The sequence below is a fragment of the Rhineura floridana genome, chromosome 7 (genome assembly GCF_030035675.1).
Source record: "Rhineura floridana isolate rRhiFlo1 chromosome 7, rRhiFlo1.hap2, whole genome shotgun sequence".
Classification (NCBI taxonomy): domain Eukaryota; kingdom Metazoa; phylum Chordata; class Lepidosauria; order Squamata; family Rhineuridae; genus Rhineura; species Rhineura floridana.
Window position 1 is genome coordinate 74,830,350 of NC_084486.1, and position 26,522 is coordinate 74,856,871.

The 26,522-nt window shown below is 36.4% G+C and overlaps 1 protein-coding gene across 32 annotated transcripts in view; it reads right to left on the reverse strand.

Moving 5' to 3' along the window:
* TCF7L2 (transcription factor 7 like 2) overlaps positions 1 to 26,522 on the reverse strand; it is a 269,506-nt gene that overhangs the window by 38,961 nt on the left and 204,023 nt on the right. Inside the window, exon 1 of one of the 32 annotated variants that reach the window (XM_061635976.1) lies at positions 5,857 to 5,979. The exons of the other annotated variants lie outside the window; for them this stretch is intronic. Within the exon in view, the coding sequence (XP_061491960.1) occupies positions 5,857 to 5,979 (123 nt within the window). Of the gene's footprint in view, positions 1 to 5,856; positions 5,980 to 26,522 lie in introns of those variants that run through there. 32 annotated transcript variants of the gene reach the window in all.

The window sequence follows — 26,522 nt, forward strand, 5'->3', positions numbered from 1 at the left end:
AAGAGGGAAGCTCATCATCAGTAACTGTGCTGATATATATTGCTGATTATAAAACCAATCCATGTCAATTCCTCTCTATATTTGTCTCTCTATATAAATCAAGCGCTCTCTTTGTTTGCCAGTTGCACTTTAGTTTTGTTGCTTATAACAGGGGGCAGGTGAGGTTAATTCCATCTACTAAAGAAGGAAGGGTTGGACAGGAAAGCTATGCTCAGTTTAAAGATATCCAATAAGTTGCCAGAGGAAGGTACAAACAATTTTGGAAGCACTTCTGGTTGTGCAACAAACAAGGCTGGCTTTAAAAGTAGGATTATGGAATTATATTAAATAAGTTTTCTTTATGGGTGGGGGGAGAAGCTCGGGGGGAGCCTATTAGCAATGTGAGTGATGAGAAGATTAATCCTGCATTTGCTTCTCTCTTTGAAGTGAACAGGGGGTTCACCTGACTAAGAAGAGCAGTCTCTAGCACGTATCCAATGGCTATAAGTCACAGGAATTAGGTAAAAAACACTATTAGATCATCTTAGCCCATTCCCTCTTCCAGATATATGATTGTTCCCTAGAGTCTATTTTCCTCTTACTTTGTTCATGCTTATTTTATAATAAAAGCTACTAGCTATTTTTTAAAGCCATTAATGGATATCACAGCAGTTCTTATTTTTTAAGTTAGTTATCCTAGTAGATGGAGTTTAGGATCAATGGAAATGTAAATGGAAAATGAGAGAATCAGAAAGTAAGGCACTCCTTTTGTTTTAAACTTGGTAATTGATGTTCTGGACTGAAAAACCAAATCAAAATACAAACAATAGGAAAAGTTTGTTTTTTCCCTTGATTGCCTATGCCTGAAGCAAAGCAGATTAAATTGCACTCATGGAATCAACAATGAAGTTACCAAACAGGAATTAGGAATGGTTTAGCACATGTATAAACAAAGGTAACATAAACCATAGAGGAGAGTTTCCTATTAGAAATTTAAGCTGAACTGTATTGGAAAAGCACAGCTGTGTCACAAGTAAATTCCTATACATTTCCCGCAAAGCATTAGTGGAGAAAAACCAGGGCAACCAGGGATACTGTTAGTAAAATTAAAGGTAATTGCACATAACAGCAATAATTACACACAGCACATGCTTATATGTCAGATGTTCAAGTGTCTAGAAATCTTTCAACAGGAACAAATAAGATCCATGCTACAGTTGAGCTTGCACCCTAGGGAAAGAATCTATCACCTTCCAAGCATACCTAAAACATAAACGTTCTGTTAGCTTGCACAGCATGTTCTGTTAGCATCCTGTACCCCCTGTCTACACTGTTTGCATTTTTTGGATTGTGACAAGTTTAATATTGAAAAAACACTTTGTCTCAGACCTATAGAGTCCTAACTCTTTCTCTAGGATATATATTCTAAGAGAAATGGAACCTCACAATTCACCTCTAAGCCTATGAATCACCACATACCTGAAAACAAATGGACCTATAGCTCCACCTGTCTTCCCCCCTCCCATCAATACTCCCCTACCGTTCCCTTTTTCTACAGAATATAAACTGAACTGGTAACTTAAAACTGACTTTATAAGCCTAATGCACTAAAACAAAAGCAGAGAAGTAGTTTTGTAGGCCTTTTCTGTTACTCCTTGGGAGTTTGCATTAGAGCACAGTAGTCTTGAATTACTAGGCCCTCCCAGGTGCAGCTCTGTGTACCAGCAAAGGATGCAATTCACAACACATTTATATTTAACAACTGGTATTCTATACACTTTCCAGATGCTCATATGAAAACTTTGCACTATCGTTAACAGCTGTCAGTAAAATGTTATCACAAGGGCACTAGAAAGATCCACTAATTCTTATTCTCAAGATTATATGCATAAAATTTAAACTCATTTATTTTCATTATGGATTGTTTTAACCTAGAACATTTTAGAGCTTTCTTTACAAACTTCTGAACTTTACACATCTGGAAAAAATATATAACTCTATCCAGGGACTGCTACATTGGTCTTCTTCTAAAGGCACATTCCACTTTTCAGGATTGTTTTATTATTCTCTAACATCAGCCACACAGAACATGGATGTCTATTATTTTGGGACACAATAGATAACTATAATTTCACAGAAAAGGTACCTGAATGCCGCAGTGTTGCTAAATTTTATTTTTACCAACATGCCAATTGTAACCTGGTTAGTCCCCGCAACCTTAGTTTGCCCCCACTGCCATATTTACAATAGAAGTTTTTGTCTTTAATGTGCATTGTTAATTTGAACTTCTTTGAAGTATAAAGCAGTATATAAATTGCCAAAATAAATATAATTAGAAAAACCAAACTATCCAATTTTAGAGAATTCTGGCGTTTTTAAAAGAAATGAACACAAATCCTTCATCTCCCTTTCCAAAGCCCTAGACATGTTCCTTTGGGAAATGAGACCATTCTGTTAATCTACACAACATACAATTTATTGAAATAAAGAATGCTTTCACACCTGACTAAGCATTACCTTCAGAAATCTACTTCTCCTTAGCCTACTATTGTTGATACAGTGCTCTGAACCCTTTCAAACTTTTAATGTAGTTCATTTCTACCTAAGGTCTTGCCCCAAGCTCGCTCCCTATTGTAAATGAAGACAAGACCTTCATTGATCATGGCTCCCTAGGCTTAAAAAATGGGCTAACTTTCTTCATTTACACAAATGAAGACAGAAGCACTGACAACCATGAGTACGGACAATACTCCCTTAGCCACAATTTAACAAAAAGCACACCACACACACCTACCTCTTAAAGGGGGGGACTGTATATTTCTACTTCCCTTCTGGGTTTTCTTTCAACAGCTGTTTCCTGGTTAGAGGAGGGCTCTCATCAATAAGGACCTACCTTCCAGTCAGCTTCCCAATAATTAGCTGAACATTTTAAATAAAACAATGCCAGCTTCTTATTCCAAAATGTGTGCCAGCTAATCTAAACAAAGCTTTGGGGAAATCCCTTGTCCTCTTTCCCACTTCCACTCAACCCTTTGTATACTATTTCCTATAGCAAGGTGTATAGGAAGATTCCAAGACATTTCTACTTAATTTAATAATGAAGACACATTAAGGGTGCAAGCCTAGAAATACCTACCAAGAAACAAGTTCCCATAAACTCAGGGAGACTTACTTCCAAATAAGCATGGCTAGGATTGACCTGTAATTGAAATCATGAGCATTTACCCTTTGCTTAGGAGAAAGAAAACTATACATAGCACCTTGACAGTGAGATTCAATCAAACCAATGTATTTTAAAAGGAATTACTGCTGTTACTTTTATGCTACTTTTTATGGATAGAAAATAAACTGTTTTTCCTAACAGCATGCGAAATATCCCATGACATACAGGTACTAAATGTGAAAATATACCTGAAACATTGTTTTATAGGGTTTGTTTTATAGGGGGTGGGAGATACCTAAATACTCAGGCAAGAGGATATTGAGAATAATCAATATCTTGTCAGGCAAAGTTAGCTTTTAAATGACTGTAAGTTAACATTCATTAAACACATATTTTCTCCTAATTCATGCTCATTCCTTTATGAGGAGACAGTAATGGTTGGTTTTTCTCTTACTTGAAATAATTCAGCAGCCATTTAAATAAATGGCAGTCTACATAATTCAAGGTTGATTTTACTAGCATTATAAAAAGATTAACCATATAATCCCACAGGTGTATCCCACAGGTGTATGTCTAGCACAAGAAAGTTGTGATAGGAAAACAGACAGCCATCATGATGCCTTCCTCTGCAAGTTCATGATGGAAATTCTGAAACGAGCACTGTTTTAATTCAATGTTATATTTTCAGTCATCCATATAAATATTTTGCTTTACATTGTTATACATTGAGATATTATCCGTTTTAATACAGATCAAGATAAACAGCATAATCATGGGATTTTTCCCCCAAAGTGAAGCTCAGAAATACATGCATCAAATTCCTCAAAACCAGAAGAATACATGAAACTGATCACTGAAGGAATAACATTATGAAAAAAGCAAATTAACTGTGCTTTGGAATTCAAGAATAATGCTAACATAGAACATGTTTTTGGTGCAAAGACTGACTTCCTATTTAACATAAAAAATTGTTAAAGTAAAAATAATTTAAATGCTTTAGTTTTTAATTTCCAGAACACAATAGCAGATCTGTGGTATGACAATTTATGAACTTGTACAGGCTGGTCTCTGTGATGTGTAGGAAGAATAACATCCCCACCAACCCATTGGAGACGTTTTCCTACAACAGAAAGGATATTCAGAATAGAAGACTATTGTGGTATAAATATTTGAGGATTAAGGGGACAGTTTGGATAAAAGGGAGAGTGAAATTAGAGAGGGCTAGATTTATTGCTATTCACATAGACATAGTTTTTATAGTAAGTAACAAATATTTAAAAGGCAAAATTCAGTATTAAAGATCCGCCGAAATCATATATAAATATGTATTTCATTATTACATACCCACTCTATAATAAAACATTTTGACTAACTAATGTGTGTTAAATAATAGTTTAATATCCATAGCCATAAACACATCTAGAGATACACTAAATGAACCGAACTCTATATTCAAGAATTTTTAGTTCACAAAATATAAAGGAGACAAAACAAGAACGTTAGAAGGGTAATTGAAAACTAAAACAAAAAACCCCTATGCACTAGCATTTCAACACATTTTGAAGACATCAGAGGTTGAAAGCTATCCATAATGAGGCCTAAACCTAAAATGGAAGGTATCTTGGAAATCACAGCATAAGAAGATATGTTCTTCAGCCTCTTAGATGTGTCTTTAAAAGTTGAATACATTTTTCCTGTCACACACATTTAAGATTGTGTTGCTGTTTTAAAAATAACATTTTTTATTTCTTGGCAATGCAAATAGTTACTATAACAATTTGTTGTCTCTTGTATTTACCTGATGAAGTAAATTAATCTCCCCCTCAAGTCTGATTTATTTATATACGGAACTAGTAACCATTCAAAATGCCAAAAGCAGATAAACATCTACACAAATTAACTCCTAAAGATGGAGGTGGGTGGGTTGGATTGTTAACCGAATAATATATAAGGATGAAAATGGAAATGGACTGCCTTCAAGTCAATTCCGACTTATGGCGACCCTATAACTACATCACTGGTAATTTAAAACACATTCAGCTATGGAAATTAGACACTTTACTAACATTAATGATTATATTTGGCAAACTAAAGTAAGACTTGTTTTCTCGAGAGAATTTCTTTGTATGTATAACTACGAGATAAAAATGAAAGCACAATGAAAGAAAACTGAACATCAAAAATAATAAAAAGAATGTTCTGTTATGCCATATACACCTATTACAGTACATATACAAAGAATACACACACACGCATAGACACACACACACTTTTGTTGGCTAGCTACATTCAACAACTTTAATTCAATAAATACAACCAGCTGTATATTATGAAATACCCCTTTCCCTATGACAACACTCCATAAAGAAAAAGAAAACTTCTCTCCAAAAACAAAGTCAGAAGAAAAATCCTCTCCAATGTTTTTTTAATTGTTCCATCCTTTGCATGTAAGGAAAGGGCAGACATGCATTGTGTTGTTTTGTAACTATTATAGTATGCTAAGAACTGTCAGTGACAAGTCATTCTATCCCCCTCCCCTAAACTGACTCTCACTGTATTTTTTTAAAAAAGTATTGAACAAAGGTCACTGCTTGAAATGACTGTTCTATCTTTTTTAAAAAGAATTCTTCCACAGACATGAATAAAAACAAGTCACACAACTAGTTCAATGGTCAAGACGCACATGCAAACACACACACACACACACTACTCACCCAGCAATTCAAATTGAGATGCCAGCAGCCAAACTGCTGAAACAGAGAGAACCCAGAAGCGAGTGCTCCTCCTTTACCACTCAAATCTTCCATTTCCACTAAAATTGCATCCCTTGGGTACATAACGGCTTTGACTTTCCCACTCTTAATCTCAAAAACTTTTTTTCTTCACTGTCTAGATGCCAATTATATTACCTTTGTATTATTTCCCTTGCAGCTTTTCACTTTCTGTCTCCCTCCCATTCCCTGCCCGCATTTTCACTTAAACTACAGTCCTAAAAGATCAAGATGTTTCCAGTTTTGAGGCCTGGCATTCTCTGAATGCGCCGCATCCATTGTGACATTGGATGTCGGCTGAAAGAAGTGTCTTATTTTCTAAGAGCCTGCTGTAGATATCAAAACTCGGAACAATCACTTCTATTTTCTAATACACAAATTCTCTCTACCACCCCCACTCCCCCCCCAACACCGGTTTGCTTGCTGAAGAACCAGTTACCTTGGAAATCAATGGCAACACTGCTACAACTCAGATAGTGCAGGTAACCTTATGCGTAGTGAGGCAACAACTGAAAGCCATGAGGGAGCAGGAGCACCTAAGTGTAACAAGCAGTTATTTTATCTGAGATACTGTCAAATCCCACCAAACAGATTTCTTCAGAAGAGACCTGCAGAAAACAGTCGATTTCATTATCATTCTGACATGAAAGTGATCATTCTCCCATGCCCAACTTTTTTTCACTATTAAAATTCTGCTTCTTGGTTTAAACTGGTTGTTTTATATGAAAGCAATACAAAATACCTTATGAAGTTTACTACAGTTTCACTGTCTATGATGGTATTTTGCTACAGCAATTTTATTTTAGTTTTCACAAGTATGGGCTAAAATAAAGAGATTAGTTTCTTCAGTGAACTGAAAAGTGGTTACTTATTTACTCCACATCTTATAAGTTATCCATCAGCCATTTTTTTTTCTTGATAGGTATTGACTTAAGAAAGAAAACTTGCAAAGGCAACTCAAGTTTTAATGATGGAATGTGATCAAACCTACAGTGGCTACTTTTCAAAATACATGACAAGAAAACAGTAGCAACACAATTAAGCACAATGGAAAAGAAACTGTAAACAATTACAGATACAAAATCATTAGCAGTCTAGTCTGCAAGTTCATTTTATCAGAGCAAAGAGTTTCTGAATTGTCCAAACCCCACAAAGACTCCATATGCATCTGGAAGAGACATAAAGACCTGCCACAAACTCTTGACCCCTTATATGTAGTAGTATAACCTACACAATTATTTTTTTAAAATAAAAAACGTTTGTTGTACTAATCATTACAGAAGTCTCTGCAATTGCTGTCATGCTGTATTAATTATTATCGTTATTATTTTACAGGTGTACAGACTGATCTGCAATTCAAAAGTGGAGACAAAACCCTGGGAATCTGGAAAGAGTTGCCAGAACGTAATCAGCTGAGACAGAAGGAGTTCTTCTGTTTGCTTTTCTTACCACCATCCTTTCCGCACTTATCTGGCCTTTGCGAGTAAAGTGTCAGCCAGCAACCGTTAAGGCCCTTAATACCAAAACAAAACCCTGCAATTTCCCTTTACATGGCAATAACAAAAGCAATGAGGCTCCAGTTTGACAAGTAAAAAGCTCCAACAACACGGCAACTAATTGCCTTCCCTCCCTCTATTCACAGCGGCCACCACACTCCAGCGGCTGCTTTTGTCACACGTGCAATTTCTTAAGTAAACTGCAAGTTCTCTTGCTGGTGATGGACAGTTCCCAATCATTTAGCAACAATAACTTATAAAGTGCAGCAAATAGGATGGGCAGCTTTTAAACTGAGACATTCATTCTTGACTATTCCAAAAACAGGAGGCAGACGGAAGCAACACAAAGTGTGTGTGGGGGGGGAGAAACACAACAATATAATGCCCAGTATTTTCTTTCTTTCAAGCAATACATGCACCTACCAAGTTTCTTCAAAAATAGTTCCTCGGGAGAACTGATCTGAACTCATTGCAGAACGGAGTCATCTAGTTAACGTCCTGCAATGAAAATGTCCAAAAATATTTGGGTTTGCGGGGGCGGGTGGGGGGAGTGTCAGAGAAATAAATACAGCCTAACAATAGAAACACAACTAATTAAGAAACAAAATATCTGCAGATTAGCAAAATAAGAGCTGTGACAGTACCTCTGTGGAGGTATGGAACCCTCCTCTCCTTGCAATGAAGTTGCAATTACACATGGGAGAGATCAAATGGAGCTGCTGTTCACTATCACAGATTCTTAGATCCAATACGCAGATGTTAAAGCAAACTTTAATATTTATGGGAATGGGTGAGAGTGGCTGCCATGAGATTTCCTACAAGATTCAGCTTCCCTAACACAACTTTTGTTGATGAAAGGAAGGCAATGGCCTTACTTAACCTAACCTTGAGGAGCAAAGCACTGAAGAAGCCATAAAGAATATTGGGTGTCTCCAAGAAAAACAAAAAGTAAAAGATTTAGTTATTAATGATAATAGAGATCATTTTGTTAACACTAAAGTTCCCAAACTCTGAAGCATTTTTTATGATGAAACTCTGTTCTATGCTCTACATCCATCAATCCTAAAATGCTCCAAACAGAGAAAACTTAACATGCAACAGAAACATGCAACAGAAATGAAAGTATCGGGACAAATTCATTAAAAGCAATGCCTCATTCTGCTAGCCTTGTGGGAAAGAGGAAAAGGTTTAGCTTACCATTTACAACAGTTTTAATCAGGATGCTTCACGCTGCCTGGTTTCAAGCATGCTGTCGCTTGTTATATTAACATACCTACATGATATGTATTAAGACTGCCGTTGGTTGATCCACTGGAGGGCAGCACCCTACCTAAGCCATTCACCACTGAGCTGCACTGAGCAGATAAACACACAAGAACCAGCTCTACAACACCAGCTCTTCAGAAAAGATGCTCAAGTCCAGTTCCATTCATAGAATTATCTCGCTTGGTAGGGAAATGAACAATACTCGAATCTCTCCCTGATTCAATACCAATCCACAAAAAAGTGAAAAAGCTCTCATTTCTCTCTCCTCCTCCTCCCCTCAAAACCCTGTATATTCAGTCAAAAGAACAAAAGCTGGTATTTTGTTTGCCGACTTGGTAAATATAAAAGAAATCTCAGTTCTCCAAAGTTCACCTAACTTGGTGAAAGCACTGCTTTGCTGCTCGTCAGTGAAATTAAGCTTTAATGGCTATTTTATGCCACTCAGTTGGGGGAAACCATGGTTCAATTTCAGTAAAAGGTAGAAGATTGTTCCGCTCTTTTTTTCTTGCATACAAAAATTCTCCCATTCCCAAATTCTTGTCATCAGGAATAATTGAACTATATTTTTTATAAAGACTTTAAAAAAGTATAGCATAATGTCTAAAAAGGAGACAAAAAAATAAAAACAGAAGTATTTAGTATATGAATTTTCCCATGGTTTAAGTAAAAATCACAGAAACTTGTGGATGTCTTCCTTTAAAGCGAATGGTCCTAACACATATTAAACCACCGCTGCGCGCCTTCTAAGCATAGTAGGAAAAAATGACTATTGATCTTCAAATAGTGATAATTGAAAAGATCAAAAAGATTAAACAAAATCACGAATGTGCTGACTTACCATGCTATGCTTTTTTTGTTGCAACTTTGTAGAAATTTCACTCAAAGACACTGCATCAGAGGTGTCAAATTTTTTAGCGGAGTGTGATCGTATTACTTCCGCCGCCCTGCTTTCCAATGCTTCAGAACTTTTTTCCTTTTCTCTTTTTTGTTTGCGGTACCTAGCTTTTTGCTATAGACTTTAAAAGCCTTCAGCTCAGCAAACCAGCACAAATTATCTTGCCACCTTGCGTAGCTCTGATGCTTTGGCCGCTAACTTTGGAAGGCCCTTTACTACTGCATCAAAATTAGCATTGTCAAAGCAGTTAATGAATATTAATATTGTATTTGTCATTGGAGCTGGCCCGTTGCTGAACTCCGAGTCATCCATCAGGGACAAGATTAAGAACACAATTATTTCTGACTGACAGGGACCAAATCTGCTAGATTTTTTAAAAAAACAATTCGGGGGGAACCCCCCCACAATATCATCATCTTAAGGTGTCTCCCAAGAGACCAGCAGCTAGATTAATAGTCTTTTAATGAAGTACAGATCATTATGGGGGGGGGACAAGAGAGACAGACTATTTAAGCTATTTAGTTATGGCTACTGTTAGATTTTTATTTTTTTTTAAATACTGACCGCATAAATTTTTCGATAGACCTACAATACATACTGTTCTAAGAAAAAGATGACTTTTTCTGAAATCTTTTTTCGTTTTAAAAAAAAGAACAGAGAAGGAGCAGCTCATGCCATTTGGGATAATTTTTCATGTCTTCACTTTTAGTATAGCAGTTCAGAAAAGACAGCACAGTAAATAATTCCTACACAAATTTGACAAGAGACACCTTCATCAACTATAATTCCTCCTACTCCAATTCCCTAATTCCCAAGAACTGTCTCACTCAGTTTCTTCTGGATGAACTATTACATTTACAGAAACTCTTAAATTCCCTTTTAATGGTGACATATTTCTGTAATAAACACATAGGAAACAACACTCGAGGAACCCAAGAACAACCATCAACTAACCAGAAAGCAGAAAGTGGTCTCTCGGAGTCAGAATAGATCAAACTTGTTAATTCAAATTCACCCAGGTCCCACCTTTTGAACATGAAAAGTTGCACATTATGTTTTAATGGAATAATGAAATCAAAAGGAGTGAATGGAGATTGCAGGAAATACCAGATTATTTTTTAAAAATGACCACACAGAGCTGAGCTACTAAAGCAATTCAACACTCATTACTTTAAAATGTATTAAATCTTTAAAAGTTGTCTCTTACCTGTTATAATCGATTTATCTGTATCCACTGCTGTTCAATTCACACACCCCCATCAGTTACTTAATTTATATAGTTAAGCATGTGACTTTTACAGATGCATTTTAGAACATACCTTTGGTGGCTTCTCTCATACAAATTGCTCCCAATATCATATTTGTTAATATCTTCCCCCCCCCCCGGCACCATTTTTGGGAGAAGTTTCTTATTTTAAATGTGGTAAAAGGAGGAGAATTAAGGGGATAAAAATGACAGATGTGATAGCTAATCTGTCCAATGAATCATGGGGGTCTAAGTAAAGCTGCTGTGGCTACTGTGCTAATCTACAGCTCCCACTGACCAGCCTACTGGCCCCCTAATACCATTATCAACCCTTAGATGAACATTCTAAATTAGAGTTTTGTTCCAAAAGGGTGTGAAGTTGACCTCTGATGCCAGGAAACCTCTGCCATAGATACAGATGGAAAAGTTCTTATGATTTTTTAAAAACAAATCTCCTTTTTAGAGAGATTATACATTTGTGTATGTGTCTGTCTGAGCAGTTTTTATGGGTACCATGAACTACTGCCTTTTCAACACCCCACCAATATAAAAATAATTAGTTGTAGTAGTAGGAAATTGCTTCAGTATTAATTTTCCTATAAGACAATAACACTATTGCTAAGTTAGTGGAATCATTTTTTTCTCTTTGCTACAAAAGAGGACATCATGCAATAAAATAAAATCTTCTTTAAAAACACTTTATACACAGGTTTCTATTTCATTTACTTGGGTTGAAGAGAAGAAAATGGTATCTTTAAAACTCTGACATACCCATACATCCTTTTTCTTTGTAAGCACACTATACTTTGGAAAATAAAAAATATTTTGGGCGAAATAAAGAATATTAATGGTAAGCATCTGAAATTGTGAAAGGAAGCATTTTTCTATGGGTTCTACTAATAGGGTGACCTTGCTTTGTCTTATCATACATGTTTTTCAGTGTGAATAAGCAACACTGCAGTAGGAATTAAAAAACATGGATAAGAAAGGATAAAGAAATGAACATTTCTCATCATGTATGCCTGGAGTATAAGAGACATATCCTCTTCAAGAGGTACTAAGCTTTGGGCTTTTTTCAGGCCTATTTATTCTACGTTAAATGGAAATTTAATTTGATGTCTGAATTACTGAATTGGTCACAACAGAAAACCAGTAGCTTATCCTATTCTTCAATAAAGCAAACATCTCATTTCCTCCTTAATATTTTATTGCTTGCAAATTTTAAGGTCAATATTTACAATTTGGGATTTTGTGGATACCAATCAACACCATCAGACACCTATCCCCATCTCAGTTCTTAATAGGCTGCTTTCTCTGCCTCTCTCTGCTTCCCCAGCACGACTGCATCAGCACTAGTATCAAATTAACTCTCCGACTTTGAAACTTATTGATCTGCTATTAAGACACCAGTGAACCTGATGAAATGAGTGCTGTAGGTGCAGTCAAGACTTCAAAGTCTCACACAGCCACATAAAACAAGCGCCTTTGATCCTAACTCCGATCTGCTGAGGTTTTAAAGCCCAATTCTCCCTAAGCTGCCCTTCTCGCTCGTCATGTCTGATGTCTTACCAACCAGCGACTTGATAATGTTAATAATGCAAATTTTACCAAATGGCTTTTACAGTGGCAAAATTAATTATATGAATTTATTTTCCTTTCAATTTAGGCATCTGAAGTACAAAAAAAATCATGGGAGCAATTACAGTTGCAAAAAAATCCTGCTCATGTTCCACTTTTGCTACGCAACTAACAATTTTTTGTATTTTAGTGGCAAAAGTCAGACTGAAATAATTCCTGTTTACTGCAAAATAAACTGAGTTATGGACTAAAAGTTACACAATAATTTTAGCTTTCTACTCCAATATATAGCAGGAACTAACAGCTATTTGCAAGCCTCAGATATTCACTTTTCTGTCTTTTTGCCACTTGTATAAACAACGAGCCCTTGTTTGTTCTTTACATGAATTCCATGCAATATATTCACATTAAATAACCTTTTTAACACATCTACCTTGGGATACACAATTATTAGGTACAACAGAAGAATTTCACACAATTTATCAATGGCAGAAAGAGGCAAGTGTCATCTTGCCTGAAAAATGCAGATAAATCAGTGCTTCAATCTTAAAGATTAAATACTGAGGAACTTAAATCTATATATTTATAAATGTACTTGTGTTGTCTTTTTCTTAAATCAAATGAGCATTTGAGTCACTTATAGATCATATAAGTATTTTCTTAAGCATTGTATTTATGGCACAAATCTAATGGAATTATAAAAGCAAATGATATCTAAGGTGAATATTTGCTCTTTTCTTTCCCGTCATGGAGACACACATTCTACAGTCAACAACTTTCTGTGTATGCATAGCAAAAGAACAATGGTCCTTAATAGTTAACCAATATTAAGTATAAAGTGCAATGTCAAATATTTTGAGGAAAATTGTGAGAGAAGATACCTTCAATTAAAATTAGAATTTTGAATTGTGAATACACTTTACACAAAGGCAGCAATCCTGATCACACTTTCCTGAAAATAATCCTCACTAAAAACAGGCCTTACATTTCAGCAAGCATTAATAGGATTGCACTCTAAAAACGTATCTTTGACATTTTTATTGAGGACAGGAAAATCAATAAATTATTATATATTTAATTTTTACAGTACATGCTGTTTGATAAAAATTATGACAGACATATATGAGAAAAATGTTGAAATATGTTATTTAATTTCATGCTCAGCACCAAAATACTATTTTCTAGAAATACTATTTCAAGAAAACTATTGTTTTCTTGAATTTGTCTCTAACTAAATTGAAATTAAAGGAGGGGAAGCCCTAAAAAGATATTCCTGTGTTGATACTCACTTAACCTACTTGCAATTCTAAAGAAGTCAACACTTGATTGTGACAATGTTCAAAAGAATTTCCTATGCCACAAGCACAGTAAAAAACTTTCACCAATTAGTGCAGGAAAAAAGGAGGGAAAAGCCACAGCGCTGGTGCTCAAAGAGCCAGGCCTTGCGGCAAAGCTGTCATGTCGAGTGGATTGATCAACAGGACCACAATTTCTAATGGCATGTTGTCATGAAAAGTCAGCCACGGGGAGCCACCTGCTTTACTGCTCGTAGACAGCTAGGGAGAGGAAGAGGGAGCTTTTTATACCTAGCTTCACTAGATCCTTTTGCTAGCAATTTTGGAAAAGGCCTCCTGATTTTTATTCAGTGGGAATATGTCACATCTCCAAACGTATTACCCAGCCTCTAAGATTACAGTTACAGAGGGCTGAAATGCTCTCTCTCTCTCTCTCTCTCTCTCTCTCTCTCTCTCTCTCTCACACACACACACACACACACACACGCACACACTTCCTTTTTAAAAAAGAGAAAAGAATAAATGTTATCTTTACTATCACATGTATTCTCAATTCTAAAACATTTTTTGTCGTAACTCTAAGCCAATCACTGCTATCAATATCTTATATATGCCTGAACACTACTTTCCTTTGTCCTCAACAGACATGCTATAGTTTATTAGAGATAGAACTTGGTACTTTTCATTGTTTCAGTTTAAGTGCCACCAGATTTTTAGGAACTTGTTAATCCTGAGACTCTTATGTTGCCTGCTATGAGTAGACATCTACACTTGATATGCTTGATATCTTTGATTTTAAACATATTTTATAACTGAATACAACAAACAATATTTTGTGTCACCTTTCGATGGAACATAATTAAAATTTGAAGGGTCTTCTAACAACTTACCACCGTACTACCTTATTCTAGATAAATGTGTTAACCTTTTGCTTGCTTGGCTGTTATCATGAAGGAAGCATGGATATTTCATTCTTAGAACACACACTAAGGACAAATATTATACCATCAAACATGATTAAGGTAACCTGCTGTAGTAATCATGGATCCATTGAATATAAAAAGGCAACATTGTGTCACAGAACAAAAACATACATATACAAACTGAAAACTCAGATTTTTTTTCATCTAGACTAAATTCAGTGAGGACTAGTGATATGATTAAATTTGTCAAGATATTAAACATTTTCTACCTGTTTATCTGAAGGAATCTAAAACAAGACAAAAGCAATAATGGGCTGTATATACCAATTTAATGGTGTGTTTTTTAACCAACACAAATAATCTATGTACAGAAGAAAAAAGTCAAATAGAAGTTAAAGAACTTTCAAGTTCATGTAAGCAACCCCCAATTGGCATGCAAATCACGTACTGTAACCTTTTATCGGTGCAGCCTCTGGTCTCATCAGTCGATGAAATTCTCAGCCCGCGGCAACAGCTTAGCCGAGGGACGCAGACCAATGAGAAAATATTCATTGTGTTAGCATTTCAAATGGCGAGAAAGGAAGAAGAGCTAACTGATCACTACCCATGGAATTAATTGGATATTCCAAGAATAATGTCTCTCACTGAAGATCCTTGGAGGCCGAGTGCGAGTAGAGACCACATTTTCTGTGGTGCCTTCAAAAAAAGACCGCTTGGGGGTAGTGGACATATTAGGGGGTTAGTTCATTTCCCTAAAGGCCAGAAAATAATCAGATTCACTGAACCAAACTCAGCTAATACATTCCACAATTATACACACAAAATCCAATAAACTTTGTCACATTACTGGAAAATTAAACCATTATAGCAAAGATTTTGCCATTGTGCATAAGTTTGGGGTTTGATTTTGATTCAAGGAACATTTTGATGAAACACTGAACTTCAGAGTCTAGAATAAGAATATTACATAGACCAAGTCTTCTGTTTTGTTTTGAACTTTGGTAGATGACATATAGATTCTATCCTTTAGATTTACATTTCAGCTTTATTTCAAACAGACTAAGCATATACAATGACCCTGTGTGATAATAGTATATCGTTCCTTAAGACACATCTTAATGTAACCTTTTCAAGACTTATTTGCTTTCAAACTCAAAACAGCATAAAATTAGCATTGTTGGGGGGCACTAGAACATTGAACTAAGATTTGACTTAGTACAAAGAAGTAACCCTCTGGATAAACAATTGCTTCTGCAACTATATAATCTCCAAAAGGTGAAAGAGAGGGGCTGAGGAAGAGGGGAAAAAATGAGATTAAGAACCTTCCCAAATGTTCCATCTTTCCTATCGACCGCTGGCCTAGCGTGAGGTGTCAATTTTGACTCCAAAGAGAGCACACGAATTCGCAGCGGTCCCATTATGCAGTCTCTGCGCTCATTGTAAATTCTGTCAACGAAGTCAATCTTATTAACTTCCGCACTGGTTCACACATGACATTTTCTTCAATTTTCTTGCTGACATCAAAAACATCAATTAGCAGCCCGAAAATAGGAAGGAACGAATGACAGAGCGTGATAACGTCAACTATTTGAAGCCAAGGGTAAATCTATTCTCCAGTTCTGAATGCGTTCATTACAATTGCATTTTCAAAGAAGACCTCCAAATAGCAAAGAAAATTAAATTTATCATCTAGAAATGCCTAGAAATTGTTTTTTTAATCCAATGTCTATCTCTCAATTCCAGAGTGTAATACAAAGTATCGCAATTCATTTTTATGTTAACATGCCACAACTTTTATAGAAAGTTTATAAAATATGCAGCCCCTGCCATACTTCCTATCACACAGAAACTAAAAGGGATGAGAAATTTGTCCACCAGATTGGGCCACTGCCTTGTCTACTCATCTGTTCTTATAGGCTGGCATGAAAGAGGGGATAGTGAGAAAGAAAGGACGCACACCGACATCTAAAGAAGTGAAGGAATCGTGGACAAGACAGCCTTAGACTAACTAGTATCTTTTAAACAGTAGCAAGCAGTAAAACACTTTTTTTGGGGGGGGGGAGCCCTACATTTGCATTTTCCCCCATTCCAAATACACCAAACCCAACTCCTCTTCCATTAAAGCAAAATGAGGTCCACTCAAAGATTTTGTATTACCTGTCAAAACCTGAAAGCACGTCTTCAATCATCTCCTTGAACTTCACTAACTGAACTATGAAGCCCATTTCAGTTTATTGATGTTTTCAAAAAAAAGAACTTAAAAATATCTCCCCTTCATGTTAAACACTTATACCCAAAATGGATACATATCCAGTACTCCGCAATTCATTTGTGAGGATAGTAGTCTTAACACAACTGTGGAAAAAACGTAATGCCAAGCCTTTTTTTTTTTTTTTGCTCATGTGTCCGCTTTGTGAGACATCGTAACTTTCATGCTTGTATTACATCTCCTAGGGAGTGAATGAAAGCAGCTTCAGTGGCTACCAAAGACACTCACTCGGACTTAATGCAAATGGAAAGAGCAGCTACACCCTGATAAACAGATCACATTCCTTCAGCCCATTGATTTTTTGATCTTTCAACATTTTTAGTTACTTCCATTCCCTTCCTTGTTTTTTTCTCAATGCCACAAAAGACAAAAATGTCTTAACAATTGATGGTGGGAATATCTATTAGCTGTCAACCTGACTTTTTTTCCCGGCACTAACAAATTCCCAAATAGAATGCCGAGAACTGGCATGACGATGCATCACAAGAGTTATTTCAAAGATAGCTAATCATGATCTAATGTTTTGTCTTGAACGAGCAAAACCTTGCTAGGAAGAAGTTAGGAACAGGAAATGCAGAAGCAAAGGAAGAGAGTCCCGTTGAGCAAACTGATACAATTTCAGCTGTGTAGGCACACAAATTAGGAAGGACTAATTCCTTAAAAGTTATACATAGTTCTTAACAACTTCAATAAGGTTCTGACACACAAGCCCCTATTTTGCTTTTTTTTCATAACAGATAATATTCATAAAGGAAATATTTGTGAATGTTTAAAAATAAATGGCTGATGCCAATGAGCTAAAGCTTTTAAAGAAAGGTAATTCAACAAAGCTTAAGGGTTTTTTTTGAGGCGCCAACTGGTTGTCAATATACCATTGTTCTGAAAAATTAATACTATTATTTACATAAATTATAAAATAGATTAGTAATCATCAGACTAATTCACAAAATACATTACTGCCCTATGATTATATGCAAATGGTCAGAGCTTAATAATTAACAAAAATAAAGAAAAGTGTTCTAGTATTTTAGTTCCTTACAACGCAATCCAAAGCATTTTTACTCAGAAATTTCACTGTTTTCAATGGGGCTTACTCCCAGGCAAGTGTAGTAAGACTGCAGCCTCAAAATGATAGCAAAAATATAAACTGATCTTTGAAATTACCGATCTCTAAAATTACAGATTTTGACTTCTTAGTCTTCAGTAAAGCACAAAAATTAGTTGAAGGAATGTTAAAAACATATTGACAAAATATATATCATCATCATTTTCTCAGAGACAGATTCTTGTGCTTTTCACATTGTTCTAAACATAAACAGTTACATTCTATTGAGTGACTACAATTCTGTCTCCAATCTTTTGTTTGAATCAAAAGAGTCATTTTGAATCTAGTAGGAAAATCCACTGGGCTGTTTTCTTGCACAAACTCCAGTGAAATGAAGGAAACCTGTGCAAGTACAGATACATTTAAATGTACATGCTCTTATGTGATTTCTACTGATTTCAGTGGAACTTTCCCTGCGGACTGTGCCCTGGTTTTTTTTTGTACAAGCTGCTTTTCTTAGAGTAAGATTTTAGCTTGAACACCGTTGAGAAACAAGCCTTGTATGTGCTTTTAAAGGGACGTGTTGGATAGAGCTTCAGCAACTGCATGGGGGTGAATATTATCCTTGTTAAAGAAAGAACTAAGGCAATTGAAACTAATATTTGATCAATAGATAATAATGATTCTATTGTCTACTTATTAGATTTTTTAAAAACTGTTGGCTATCCTCAGGAGAAAAATCTTTCAGTTAGGTTTGTTTCTATCACAATAATCCTTCCAAGAAAAATTAAATGTTTTGAAAATTTTGTAAATTTTTCCTCTGCGCATCAGTATTAAACATTATTATATATAACTTTTTAATATACATATGAACATTATATAAATATATATTTAATTAAGTGAGGACATTTAAGGGTATTGAAAACAAAAATTCTAGTGGATCACAATATTTGACTGACAGTGGCAAAGAACTGACCACAGGTTAGAGGTAGGATGAACTGCGGTTATGTTTTTTCAGCCACGCGCTGTCCTTGAAACAGAGGCTGCATACGGCTCCATTAGATATAGCTCCGGTTCTCTTGATCTATTATTTACAAAGAATAACCCTTCACTGCTTAAGTGGTGACTTCTACTTCATCCTTCCATTTCAGACGCATCAAACAACTTGGGAGGGAGGAAAGGGAAAAATAAGTTCCTAATACAATTTTATGCAAGTGAAAATAATACTTGAGGTTTTTTAAAAAAGAAAAATCAGATCATCTGATACAAGAATGTTCTTGTCAGCAGAAAATGGATGACAGCTTTGTTCAGATGAAAAAAATTAGGTTAAATTGATGGCAAATTGTAGATAATAACGCTAAATAGATTTAGAGCAGCATATATCTTACTTTATAGAAGAAACTGAAGATCCCAGCGAAAGACTCCCTTGTAATATGAACATTTTTTCATTGAAATATTTTCCCTATAATGAATAAAACTGTTCTTTAAGTCTAATTAGGAAGCTTCAATCTCACCTTTGAATTGAACTTTCAACTTTCTGATGCCAATTAGAAACTATTTTAAATGTATTTCGCAATGAGATTCCTGTTATCATTTCTGACATCATTAAAAAAAAGCTTTTGAGCAAAATTCTGTTGGGGAAAGACAGAAGATGCAACTATGCAATGTCTGAATCTTACCAAAAATACAGCCTGGATCTGGCATCTTGCCAACAAAAACAACAACAAAAACCTTTATGTCATGTCCTAATGTTACCATTTTATCTCTACTATATCTGATGACAACATTATATCTACAAATTCAATTTTTCCCATATAATAACCTCTGCCTTCAGTGAGCCATCACATTTTGCCACCAGCTATATTCAGTATGGTGTTCCACGCTATGACACTTGATGTTTAAGAAAGTGAACAATTTAACAGTGAAGTGTTCCAGACCAATGATCACTTAAGGTGCACTTTAGAAGCTTTGTCCCATGGAATGGGTGTCCCATATATGCAAATATGTGCAAGAAAAAGAGCAAAGCCAGATGCTATTGATCTCAGGTAAGCCAAACTGATGGGCACAGCTGTAGAGACAGAGCTATGAAATACGAATATCAGAATGTGTATTCAATGTATGTCTGCAGTGCTCATCAATCCTGCACAACCTGAATTCAAGCACATTTTCTAACTGGCCTATCAATCAAGTATATCCTATACTTTCTGTCCCACCAATGAATCCTTCAAGACATTTAACAATTATTTTAATTTAAAAAAAACAGAACACAATTCATTAAAACATCAAGAAATATCTAATAAAATTATCATTAAAAAGAAGAGTATTAAGAGAGAAAAAGCCAAAAAGTTCAATTACCCAGACCAAAAACTCATCAGAGCAGTATCTTGTTTTGCTTTACATTGAAATGCTATCAAAGAAGGGGCCAAGCAGGCCTCTCAATGTAAGGAAATTCAGAACTTCAGTGTCACAATGGAAAAAATTATTTCCCGTGTACCCACCACCTGATGGTGGTACATGAAGCAGAGCCTACCCCAAAGATTTACGCAGACAGATAGGATCATATTGGAGAAGGCAGTTTCTTAAATATCCTGATCTTACTATTTAGGGGTTTAAAGAAGATAAATGAGCACTCTCAATTGGAAATGATTCTAGAGCAGTGAAGCTGATGAAACAGCAGGGGCACATGCATCATCTAAACATCAGCCTGGTAAGACCTCTCACATTTTGCACCAGCTGAAGTGTCTTAACATTTTCCAAAGACATATCCAGATCCTGTGTATTGCGATAATCCAATCTGGATGACACTAAGACATGTAATAGTGGTAGAATCTGCCTTATCTGGGAAAGGGCAAAGTTTGGGCAGCAGCCAAAACTGAGCAAAAGCAATCCTGGCCACAGCCTTTGCCTGATTATCGAGGATCAATGTTAGGTTGAATAGCATTCCAAACTATGAGCCTGATTCTTCAAGGTGAGTACAACCCATCCAGAACAGGGTGCATACCATAGCCATGGGCCTTTTCTTTTTTTTAACTGACTCAAAGGACTTTCATTTTGGCTGGATTGTTTCAGTTTGTTCACCCAGCTCCAGTCCTTCATTCCTCTCCGTTCAGGACCTCCACTGCCTCCCTGGAATTAGATGAAAAGAAGCTGAATCTCATCAGCATAATGATGCTACCCAACCCCAAACCTCTGGACAAACTCTTTTGGCAGCTGAATGTAGATGTAGCCCTGGAGAACTCCATAAGCCAAGGGTCATGGGATTCACCAATTATCTAATACAACCTTCTGGAATTTACATGGGAATGTATAACTTCATACACCTGGCGCACGCACACACACACACACACACACACACACACACACACACACACACACACACACACACACACACACACACACACCTTCATTTAACATTACTAGATGTATGTTGTGCCTAACTGTGTTTGACCTCAGAAGATCCAATAATTAGGTTAGTCTTCTGAGAACTCCATAAACATTGACCACATGTAGAAAACTCAATGCCTATCAATCTCCAGCTTACTAAATAAAAACATATTAATAAATTTCAAACAAAATCAAAATTCTCATTTGATAAAACATGTTAAAATTATCCAGCTGTATCAATGAACCATTTGGTTATTTCTGGAACAAACTGAATATATCATTATATTAATAGGCAAAAAAACATTGCGGTTTAAGAAAGTACCTATAGCCAACAGATATTTCTATCAAACTTTAAAAAGAAGGGAAATTGGGCAGCTATAATGAATGTGCCTCTGAGCATATGAGTGGTGAGTGGTGGCAACACACACATGAGATAACTGCAGATGTATTAAGTACAATTTTTGATACAAAGCAATGATTCGATAGGCAATTAACCAAAAGTGCAGACTTAGAGGTTAAGAGCAGTGAAGTGAGGATAAACATGTCATAAAAGGCCAAGCAGTAGATGTGAATTTTCATTACAAATTCTAATCCTGCCAATTCTCAGAATTATACTTATAGTTTTCAGAGTGAATTAGCTGTGTAAACGAAGTATTTAAAGGCTATTTTAGTAGGAGGTGGGTATTTGATTGTGCAAACTGGTGTTTGTGAGAAATAATAAAATGGACATTTGCACGTTAAATTATTTCCTGTCTTTATATTGATCTACACACAGATGTGCACATGTAAATATCAGTATTTATAGAGGAGAACACAAAATTAAACTTTATTATTGGAATTTGGGTATTCAGAAATTGACACTGTAAATTTTTGATTTTTTTAAAAAAGAAAGATTTAGGATTTTATTCATTTGCAGTATATATCATCCAAATGTTAAAAGCCAGATCTGTACATGCCTTCTTTACTTCTTAAAAGGTAAAGGTGTCCCCGCACTTGTAGTGCAAGTCGTTTCCGACTCTTAGGGTGATGTCTTGCGATGTTTACTAGGCAGACCATATATATGGGGTGGGATTGCCAGTTCCTTCCCCGGCCTTTCTTTACCCCCCAGCATATGCCGGGTACTCATTTTACCGACCACAGATGGATGGAAGGCTGAGTGGACCTTGATCCCTTTTACCGGAGGTTCGACTTCCTCCTTCCGTTGGAATCGAACTCCGTCCGTGAGCAGAGCTTCGGCTGCATTACCACTGCTTACCACTCTGCGCCATGGATTCCCAAAATTGTATTCCCAAAATTGCCTATTAAACAGACCATTAGGGACCATTAGGGAGCCACTTCCAGAGTCTGTGAGTTCAAATCCCCGCTTGTGTCTCCTGGGTGTCAAGGGCTAGCTAAAGATCACCCCCACAGTGAGTGGCTTAGGAGTTATGTGCCCTGCCACCTGTGCAGCCGTGGGCAAGCTGCATAGTCCCAAGATGCCCAGTTGCCCCTCAGCTGGCAGTTGTGGACAAGGAAGGGTCTGGCTTGTGCAGCTGTGGCAAGTTGAGCAAGCCCTAGCCAGCTGGGGAGGTCTAGTCTCAGAGGGAGGCAATGGTAAAGCCCCTCTGAATACTGCTTACCATGAAATCCCTATTCATAGGGTTGCCATAAGCCAGGATCAACTTGAAGGAAGTCCATTTCCATTTTTCATTCAGAGATATTTCATATGAGTTATCTACAAAGCATTTTGCTGGTATGAATCCTTAAGAGAGACTTGTTAATTCAAGTTAAAATGGCATAAGATTGTATATTGTAGGATGCTTGGGTGTGTTGCATTCTATTTACTTATTCTGTATAGATTTTAGTTCTTTCGAGTATATTCATGTCAATAAACTGATGATAGCTTCACATTATTAGTAAATCACCAACCATTTAATTATCACATTCATGCTGAGTACTGTGGTATTGCATATGTATGTAGAACATACATATGAATAAATATGGGGAGAATATTTGCTTTACAGTTACAACTTAAGACATGTTTTGAAGTTACTAAAACATTTCATGAATAGATAGGACACTACCATTCTAAAGTTGAAATGTAAGGATAATTTTAAGAATTATCCTACTACAAGAAGCTATTCTAAAGCAATCTTTAATTCTTAATAATTAATGCGTAAATGGCATGATCCAGGAAAGTCTAGCATTTTTAAGTCACATTAATTTCTATAGGAGAATTTCTATAGCATGCAACTCAGTATTGACATGAAATGGCACTTTAAAAAAGTTCTTAACTTTGGCTGAATCATTCCCAAAGTGTTTAAGAAAATATTCTGTTTTATGATATTGTTTCCAATACCAGCAAACATTTCTATTTTATTATCCTGTTTAAAGAGATCGTATAGACCAGAGGTGTCCAGTTTTTTCATACTTGCCAAAATTGTGGGGAATGTGTTCACATTTTTGCCACATTACAAAAAAATTCATTTGTGTTTTTGAGAGTAGAAAAATGCGCAATAATTATCTTGAATTATTTATTTAAAAGAATTTGTGAGAAATCTGACATATCGTTTAATTAAGTAGTGCAGGGAAATTGGCAGTTAGACTACCTCTCAAATCCATCTAGAAACTTTTTTAGGCTGAAGAGTGAAGTAAAAATGTGTTATTTTCTGTCAATTGTATAGTGTGCAAAATTAAAATATCCATGCTTCAGGACATCGGGGCTTGCTTGGGTTCTTGAAGCAATGTGTTGTGTCACAGGCTAGCAAAAATAAAAATAAACTGGACTCAACAAACAGAAAGAAGCAATCTTTTCTTTAAAATGGGGTTGGAATCCCTTTGACTATAAGAGCAGCTGTGCTGGATCAAGCCAAAGGTCCATGTAGTCCAGCATCTTGTTTCTCACAATGGAAACTAGATACATCATGAAACACAAGCTGGGTTTGAGGCCAATAATGCTTTTCTGTAGTTTGTCTTCTTCACATATTCAGCAGTAGTCAATGCCTTTGAACCTAGAGAATGAAAGGTATCTGTTTATTGCTATATGGAACCTCCAGGTTCAGAGGCAGCCTGCTTCTGAATATATTGAAGTTGGGGAGACTAACAACCAAAATGGGCTTTTGGCCTCAGCTTTGTCTAATCACCTCTAATTTAAAGATGTCTAAATTAGTGGCCAATAGCACATGATGTGCAGCATGAACTCTCTTAATTTCTCTTAATCTACTGCTGCCCTGTAATTTCACAGGGGACTCTTGAGTTCTGAGAAGAAGAAAAAACCTATGGATATGAAAACCAGTACCTTGAAGAGAATAGACAAACAACAACAAAAGGTTATTGGCTTCAAACCTTGCTTATGGGCTTCCTGATGCATCTGGCTGACATTGTGGGAAGCAGGCTGCTAGACTATGTGGACCTTTGATTTCATCCAGTTTGGTTGCTCTTATATTCAAAGGGATTCCCCTCCCCACCACCATTTTTTTTAAAAAAGATATTGCTTCTAGCTTGTTCAGTCTACTTTTTTTACAAACTTGTGAACAGACCTCATTGCTTCAAGTCCCCAAGCAAGCTCCATTGTTCTGAAGCAGCAATATTTTTATTTTGCACATTATAATACTCACAAAAAACTAAGCTTTTTAAAAAACCCTTCAGCCAAAAAAAGGTTCCAAAGTGGCTTCAAAAGATCATTAATAAGACAAATCTAATCAATAATAAAACCTTAAATGATGTAAAAATCAGCCATCTCTTTTCCATATACTTCTCACCATTGTCACTTTGCGCAAAATTGACACAAACTTCAACCTGGAAAGTCTAACAGTTCAGATTAAACTATTCCACACCTTAACTTTATTCACACAGAACAGAACACTACAAATCATTTTCTACCCCCAAACCTTCCAATTTTTTAGACTGCTTTTTTGGTGGTAGTGGTGGTGGTGGGGAGATAACCAAAACATTTAGGATAAATAAGGCTGTACTATATTAATTACAAATGTACATTATGTTTTCTGACCTGACTCACTGCTGCTGCTTGGCCTGGGCAAGCTACAGAGACAAACAATGTTGCCAACAAGAATTTTCCACCCCATCACACCCATGCCCCAAATCCTCCAAAAACTGACCATAACCTACCATCACCATGTTTGATAACTTTTTTTTGTTACTGTGAAATTCACTTATGAAGAATTGCTTAACAAAGTGGATGCTAGCCACCATTGGTGGGGGGAAGGAGAAAACCACTGTGGAGACGGTAGCTCTCAAATTTAGATCTGAAAGCAGTATGGAGGTTTTGCATTTCTAGGTTATTTTTAGGTTTAAAAATGCTGTGTGTGTGTGTGTGTGTGCATGTTTGGCTCCTCTGAGAACAGGACACTGAACTAGGTGGCCCTTTGCCCTGATCCAGCAGGCTCTTCCTGTGATGATTATAAGATGTACTGTTTATACAAAGGATACCTGTTGTGGAATCACCTTATTAAATACAAACAGAGGTTCCTCACTGGTGATACAGGTGCACTCTGTGCATGCTCATGCCATTTATTTCTGAGGCTTATAGGTCCTTCCTAATCATCATGTCTCCTCTGCTCAAGTCTGTGGAAACTGGCTGTAGTTTTTGAGGAGTTGGTAGTGCTTAGGCTGCATCAGATTTTGACTTGGTATAATACCGCCTGCACATTTTTCTTCTCAGTAAGCCAATTGGTGAGAACCTCGTCTTTACACCTTTAAAAAGCAAGCATACCAGAAGATATGGAGACTTGATTTAACAATCCTCTTCTCTGTCACTGGCACCACTTGTGTGGTGTTGGGTACATTCGGGGCTGGTTCTAAGGGGCGGCCAGGTGGGACACTGGCCCGAGGGCCCCTGAGGCTACAGGAGCCCCTGAGGGGCCCCTCTGTTCCCCTTCCGCGATTCGTGGCAGGATAGCTGCCAGATTCTGACCATAAAATGTTTGACACCCACTATATTTCCCATTAGCTACTAGACAGGAAAATTTGCCACCAGACATATACATAAAACACTAGATTTATTGGGAAAATCACTAAATTGGCAATAGTGGAAACAGAAACTAAAGGGAAGGGGGACATAGCTACTCTATAGGACCCAGGGATGTCTGTATCCTGCTATTGAAACAATTGACATTCACTCATTGGCTAAAAACACTGAAAAGGCAGAAAAAGCAAGGCTGGCTCATCTGTCTGTATGTTTTGCTTTCTAACTTCCTTAAAAACCCCTTACCTA